The 7,500-nt window shown below is 42.5% G+C and overlaps 1 protein-coding gene across 2 annotated transcripts in view; it reads left to right on the forward strand.

Annotated features, from left to right (window-relative positions):
• Positions 1-7,500, forward strand: part of LOC139922148 (broad substrate specificity ATP-binding cassette transporter ABCG2-like) — a 13,534-nt gene that overhangs the window by 5,597 nt on the left and 437 nt on the right. The window contains exons 7-15 of one of the 2 annotated variants that reach the window (XM_071912600.2): positions 1-51; positions 499-609; positions 1,935-2,080; positions 2,598-2,680; positions 3,077-3,166; positions 3,784-3,908; positions 4,917-5,071; positions 5,312-5,401; positions 5,508-5,562. The exon at positions 1-51 is cut by the window's left edge and continues 48 nt beyond it. In XM_071912600.2, the coding sequence (XP_071768701.2) occupies positions 1-51; positions 499-609; positions 1,935-2,080; positions 2,598-2,680; positions 3,077-3,166; positions 3,784-3,908; positions 4,917-5,071; positions 5,312-5,401; positions 5,508-5,562 (906 nt within the window). The remainder of the gene's footprint in view (positions 52-498; positions 610-1,934; positions 2,081-2,597; positions 2,681-3,076; positions 3,167-3,783; positions 3,909-4,916; positions 5,072-5,311; positions 5,402-5,507; positions 5,563-7,500) is intronic. The other variant, XM_078291767.1, reaches the window with a different exon arrangement.

The raw sequence follows: 7,500 nt of genomic DNA on the forward strand, positions 1-7,500 counted from the left end.
TCATCAACGGAGACTCCACCGCTGTGACCCTCAGCAATGTAGACAAAGACGGTAGGAGGGTGTGTGTGTGTGTGTGTGTGTGTGTGTTCTTGTATTTCTATACTGGAGAGTTGCAAATGTCCTCATAAGGAATGACAGATGAGGAAAATCCTCCAAAGAGAGCATGTTTTGGCCAGGGGATAGTTTAGGATTAAAATGTGTTAAAATTTAAGGGTTAAAATTAGAATTAGGATTAGGTTACGGGGTAACACTTTACATTACGGTTCGCTAGATAATGCTTGTGGTTAATCAATAATTATTCAATTATATGTTATAACTAAACTAGCGAACTGTAATGTATAGTGTTATCGGTTTAGGTTAGGGTTAATCTTAAATTTATGGGTTAAGGAATGAATGTAGTCAGTGATGGTCCTCACAAGTACAGTGATACAAATCTGTGTCTATGTGATCAAAATACTGTATTTTTCATTTATTGTCACTAAATTCCTCCTCCTGCAGGTCCAGATCCAGATCCAGATTCAGTCTCTACCTCCAGACAGGGAATCGAGGAGAGACTGGTTCAGGAATACAAAAGCTGCAGCCACTACAAACAGACCAAGACAGAGCTGGGTAGGTACCACACCGAAAAGGTCACAGGTTCGATGCCCGAAACAGCACACGTGTGTCCCATCAACAGCCATGTGTCCTGTGGAAGGGTTCTTGAGCAAGACACTGAACCCTTATCTGCTACCTTTCAGTGCGAGTCCCTCTGGATAAGAGACAACGCTGAATGTAAAAGCAAAAGAAGGAAACACCATTTGCTGCAACAGATCGCAGGCAGTTGAATTAAGTAATAAATAATTCTGAGGTACCTTGTGGGAGGTACTGTGGGAGTGCCGAGGCCGATGTTGCGAGCCATTCATCAATCCTTATACACTTAGAGCGAGAGTTGTATTCGCATTCTTCGTATTAAGGCAAGCTCGTTCAAGGTTGGCGTTGGAATCTGACAAGGATGCCCCCTGTCCCCTCTCCTGTTTGCGATATTAATGGACAGCATATCAAGTTGTTTGCGGATGATATCGTCCTTTTGGCTTCATCAGACCGTGATCTCTGATGCGTAGAGCAGAGCGAAGACGACTTGTTAACACCAAATTACGTGTTGGTGGCACGTAAAGTGTTGAAATTGGGTGTTCCCAGCATGAAACAGTTATGTGAAGGAGACACGAATATAAACTTGAAGTAGTTTCACATTGAAGTAGCTCAGTGGAAAGTAAAGGTGTTGTGGTTGGGTGGTGGACGAGTTTGGCTTCAGTGCTGACGACCGGACTTCAATTCCCAGCTTGTATGAAGGAAAATTCTACAATTTCGGTGGAGGGACGTAATCTTCACATAATTCGTGTCCACAGCACGTAAATCTGCGTTTGAGAGTTTGTGCTTATTTCGCGACCTTTTATGAGATGATGTCGGATCGGCACTTCCAAGTCTGAGGTCATGGTTCTCTCCTGGAAAAAACGTGACCTGTGCCATCCAGGTGAGAGGGAAGCAGCTGCCCCAAGTGGAGGAGTTCAGGTATCTCAGGGTTTTATTTACCAGTGAGGGTAAAATGGATCACGAGATTGACTGCCAGTTCGGTGTATCGGACCGTACAAAGCTCTCGATTTACCGGTCGATCTTCGTCCCTCACCGATGAGGGACCGAGTTCTGGGCTGTGACCGGAAAAATGAGATTGCGGATACAATCGGACGAAATTAGATTTTTCCGCAGGGTGGCTGGCCTCAATCTTCTTGATAGGGTGAGTTCAGTGATTTGGGGGGGACGTTGGATTCAAGCTGCTGTTCCTCCACATTGAGAGGAGCCAGCTGAGGAGGTTCAGGCACTTAATAAGGACGTAGGAAACAGGCTTCTATATGAATCAATAGCAAAACAGGACCTTTGTCGCTCTTTATCGCTTTCAGAAAGAATCGTTCTGGGTAAGGCGACGACCACCCGTACTCTCTCCAGAACCATCACCTACAACACCAGCTTCCTGACCCAGTTCAGATGGGTTCTCAAGAGAACCTTCCGCAACCTCATGCTCAACCCGCAGACCTCCGTCGCTCAGGTAAAAACACCTCGCAACTTTACTTTCCCTCTCCTTCTGTCAGTTTTCTTGCCTGATGTACTCAAGAACTTCCACTTTATTCTAACTCAGGTCCGGTCAGTGCAACAAAGGACAAAAACACAGATTAAATTAAGAGGAAAAAACAAAAACGTATCGCATTTTCTTCGGCAGTTTCACCATATTCTCTTTGTTTTCTTAGTTTCCTCTCAATTGATCACTCGTTTTCTGTCACTTTCTCTTAGTTCCCAATGCCTTGCTGCTCTTTCTCTCTTGGTCACAATACATATATTTTTCTTATTTTGTGTTAGAATAGTATTATGTTTTTTATTTACTTGAAAAGACCTTACTGACTTACTAAAGTGTACCCAATGAATTTAGCTCATAAAAATTGATGGGATTGCAAATACTCACATATTCCCAACTCACATATATGTGAGAATTTATCATATTCTGTACAGAGAATTATTACATTGATTTATTATTACTGACTGTATTGGTATTCTGTGTATCTGTCTAGGTAGCGGTAACCCTCTTCCTCGCTCTGGTAGTAGGAGCCATTTTCTTTGACGTCAAGGATGATCAGAGTGGAATGCAGAACAGGTATTCTATTCTATTCTATTCTATTCTATTCTATTCTATACTGTTTTTACTTTATCCACTATAACACTGTATTTCTCTTGGGTTTGGCACTCCTTTCCTCATCAATTGTATAAATATTGTTTATTGATGACACTTTGTAACTTAGTTTTGAAAAGTGTTTTTTTTTTTACAAAAATACTAGATTATTATTTATATGACTATTATCACCAGTAGTGGTATTAGTAGAAGCAGTAATACAGGTAGCAGCAGTAGTACTAGCAGTAGTACTAGCAGTAGTAAAGTAGTAGTGCTCTCTCTGTAATTCTATAGTTGGTATCATGGTATAATATTGATATAATATGTAAAGATTGTATTATACTCTATATAGTAAATCCAGTTTGCTGCTGTGTTTGTCAGGTTTGGCGCTCTCTTCTTCATCACCGTCAATCAGTGTTTCAGCTCCCTGTCCTCCGCCGAACTCTTCATCGCAGAGAGGAAGCTCTTCATGTGGGTCTCACACACACACACACACACACACACACACACACACACACACACAAAGCTAAAAGGATGTATTTTTCAACATATTTGTCTATGACAACATTTCTTGTCTCAAATCAAAGCCAGTTGCTTTGTTTTTCCATACGTCAGATGCTCTGTTCATCTGGTGTTGACATGCAGCATTTTGTTTCCATGATTGGCTTTTGTAAACATTAAGGCTTCATAAACCAACAACAGATACAGGCAGAGTCAGAAATTAACGGGGAACTTGAAGGTTCATATAATGCTCTTGAAATTAAAAATGAGGTAAAACACCCCCGAAAATAAGGAGTACGCTTTTTTGCATTTCACCTTGTTCACATTTTATTATTTAAGTCAAATATTCAAATGTTGTCAAATATTCACAGATGAATGCAACTACTGTCCCCAGTGGGCCACCGTAGATGATTTGTGTGTTGAAGTCTTTCAGTTTCAAACAGTAATCTCTCTGCCATTTGTGCAAAAATTGCATAGAGCAGGTTTAAAGTCATGACTCCTCTCTGTCTCTGTCTCTCTCTCTCTCTCTCTGTCTCACTCTGTCTCACTCTCTCTCTGTCTCACTCTGTCTCACTCTCTCTCTCCAGTCATGAGTATATCAGCGGTTACTACAGGCTGTCTGTCTACTTCCTGTCTAAGATCCTGTCTGACATCATCACCCTGAGGACCATCCCCGCCATGGTCTTCAGCTGCGTGGCGTACTTCATGATCGGTGGGCAGGAAACACATGAACGGATAGACCAGTTCTATGCTGCCGCACACACAGTTCACGCAGCCCTTCAGAATAAAATATAAGTCTTTATGCAATATACCAAAACCTGCGAGAGAGGAGGACCATGTAAGAAACGAGTTCTGAATGACAGTAAAGTGTAAATTTTACTTGTTTCTTAACCCGCAAAGTATCGCGCGCACTCCTCGTCTCTCACAGGTTTTGGTATATTGCCGAGGGACTTTTATTCTGAAGGGCTGCATGACCTGTGCATGTGGCAGCGTAGAATCGACGTCATCAGCGAGCTAGCATTAGCTTTAGCTCCCAGCTCCTGAAAGCTGCATTCTGGGAAAACGAAAAAGACTTTACTGGAACTTTTATGGTACCGTCTACACAAAGGTGTGACCAAGTCTACTTCACTCGAGTCCCAAGTCAGTCTCAAGTCTTGAGGCACAAGTCTCAAGTCAAGTCTCAAGTCTAAATGTAGATCACCAAGTCAAGTCCAAGTCATTAATGTCAAGTCTCAAGTCTAAATGTAGAACAGCAAGTCAAGTCAGAACAAATCAAGAGTCCAGTATCAATTTAATATCTTAAAGAAAACTAAATATCTAGGACTTTTCAATGCAATATGGTTTTAATAGGATAAAAACTTGGTAAGAGCATCATGAGTTTGATTTCTATAATCAGTTTCAACTTCAATAAATTCAATCATTCTTCAGAAAACAGAATTTAAATTCAGTCGTCCGCTGGAACAAATCTCATCACTTTCAATCTGAGTCATTTACACAAACACAAGATCTCAAGTCAAGACTTTAGAAACCTTTTCAAGTCATCAAAGTACAAGTCAGAGTCAAGTCCCAAGTCACCAGAACCCAAGTCAAGTCAAGTCTCAAGCAATTGAACTGGGACTTGAGTCTGGTACTGGAGCAATAGAAGCCCCTATAAGTTGTCTCCTGTGTGTGTGTGTGTGTGTGTGCGTGTGTGTGTGTGTGTGTGTGTGTGTGTGTGCAGGTCTCAAAGCCACAGCAGAAGCCTTCTTCCTCTTCATGTTCTCTGTGACTCTGGTCTCCTACACCGCCACCTCCATGGCTCTGGCCATCTCCGCCGACCAGACGGTGGTCGCCATCGCCAACATCTACATGACCATCAGCTGCGTCTTCATGATGGTGAGACGCACACACACACACACACACACACACACACACACACACACACACACACACACACACACTCTTCCATAGTGGATGTGTTCAAGAAAGAAAGAAAGAGACAGAAATACCTTTAATATCTAACCTAAACTCTTCCTCTCTCTCTTTCTCTCTTTCTCTCTCTCTTTCTCTCTCTCTCTCTTTCTCTCTCTCTCTCTCTCTCTCTCTCTCTCTCTCTCCCTCTCTCTCTCTCTCCAGATCTTTGCAGGTTTGCTGGTGAATCTTCCCTCTATTGTTAGCTGGCTGGCTTGGTTGAAATACCTCAGTATACCACGATATGGGCTCGGTGTAAGTACACACACACACACACACACACACACACACACACACACACACACTCACACACACGATGATGGTGATGAAGATGATGATGATGGTCTGTTTGTCTCTTCAGGCTCTGCAGGTTAATGAGTTTGTGGGTCTGAAATTCTGTGGTGGGTTCAACAGCAGCCTCACACCGCCCGGGCTCGCGTAAGACACACACACACACACACACACACACACACACACACACACACACACACACACACACACACACACACAGAGATGTACAGTACTGGCTCCTCCTGCTGGACACAGTGACTCATTACATCCAATCATCTGCCTGTTGGTAGATGGGTGATCAGTTTGTTTGATTTGATTTAAAACAAATTCAAATGAAAAGTGAATCAGAGCGTTACTGTGATAGTGAGTCAGGTGGATAATTAGATGGTTCGTTTTGTTATCTGCTGGTTAGACATGAGTCAGTCAGTGAGACAGTTACTCAGTCAGTTAGTTGGTTAGTCAGTGAGACAGTTACTCAGTCAGTTAGTTGGTTAGTCAGTGAGACAGTTACTCAGTCAGTTAGTTGGTTAGTCAGTGAGACAGTTAAGCCGCTTTTCCACCGCATGGTATCAGCTCAACTCGCCTCGACTCGACTCTACTCGCTTTTGGTAGTACCACTTGGTTTTCCACTGCGGATAGTACCCCCTCAATGTGCCCCCCCCACCCCCAACTGGTCATCATAGCAACGCCATGACGCCGCATGAAACTCAACCGCCCCAAAATGCATTGCGTCTCTTCAGACTGCGGAATGGCGGACTGCGAGGCGGACGGTCCTGGTCCCAAATCTCCGAAAACTTGGCAGCAGATTTACAAACAGGTGTTATTTGGATAAACTGACCAAATATTGGGAATCTACATGGTTACTTTATCGCCTGAAAAAATATTAAAACTTAATAAAGTGACATATTAACAGTCGTAGAGACAAAATTACAACAGCTTTTAGCCTGCTTTAAAATCCCCGCTATCGCTGCCGGCAATGATGACGATTCTCTCTGACCAATCAGTAGTCTGCAGTGTTTTCACGTCACCTTTTGGTATCGCCTCAGCTCGCTTGGAACCTTGACGGAGGTGCTACCAAAAAAAGTACCTGGTACCTGGTAACATGGTACCTGGTACCTGGTAATATGGTACCTGGTACCTGGTAATATGGTACCTGGTACCTGGTAATATGGTACCTGGTACCTGGTAATATGGTACCTGGTACCTGGTAATATGGTACCTGGTACCTGGAACTTGCCCAATGGAAAACCAAAAAAGGCGAGTCGAGTCGAGTCGAGTTGAGCCGGTACCATGCGGTGGTAAAGCGGCATTAGTTAATTTGTGAGTTAGTCAGTCAGTGAGTTAGTTGGTGGAACAGTCTGCCGGTCAGTTAGTTAATTAATTCGTTAGTGAATAGTTCTCTCAAGTGTTGTCATTTCCGGGCTTTCCCATTCAATCCGGACCCTTTTTTTTTTCCGTCTATGTAAATGAATGGGAATCTTAGATCGTTCTGTTCTTAAAATGGGTGAAATAATGTCAGTAGAAATGACGAATGACAAACATGTTACTGAATTTAAAAAAAAAACCCTATGTTTTGCTAGCAGCCATGGTGTGGATGTTGCGTTCTCCTCGCTTCACAAAGCCATAAATGCTGAACGCTAAGCTATAAGTCTGAGCTAGAGATTTAATTTTTTTTCATTTCAGCTTCAAAATATTAGAATCACCTCAAGAAGGAGAGGAAGCCTCGAAAGCAGAAATAGTTAATATTAGCGTTGGACGTGGTTAAAGGCATTAACATCATTTAATATGTTCATTTTCACCTTAGACTGAAAGGGGCGGGGCCAGAATCCCTTATTTGGGCCAAAAAAATGATGTCACACTCTGTCATCGACCCAGTTAGTTAGTTAGTCAGACAGACTTTGTCCCTATAGGCTGAATAGGCAAATTCCTAGGGCCTCGTGTATCCTTTAATTTATTTTTTCTACTTTCGAAAAAAAAACAAACGTATTGGATACATTACGTGCCAATGATCATAAAACCAAATCAAAAGCACTGATTTTGATTGGCAAGAGGTCGATCTTATT

This window comes from Centroberyx gerrardi, chromosome 23 (genome assembly GCF_048128805.1).
Source record: "Centroberyx gerrardi isolate f3 chromosome 23, fCenGer3.hap1.cur.20231027, whole genome shotgun sequence".
Taxonomy (NCBI): domain Eukaryota; kingdom Metazoa; phylum Chordata; class Actinopteri; order Beryciformes; family Berycidae; genus Centroberyx; species Centroberyx gerrardi.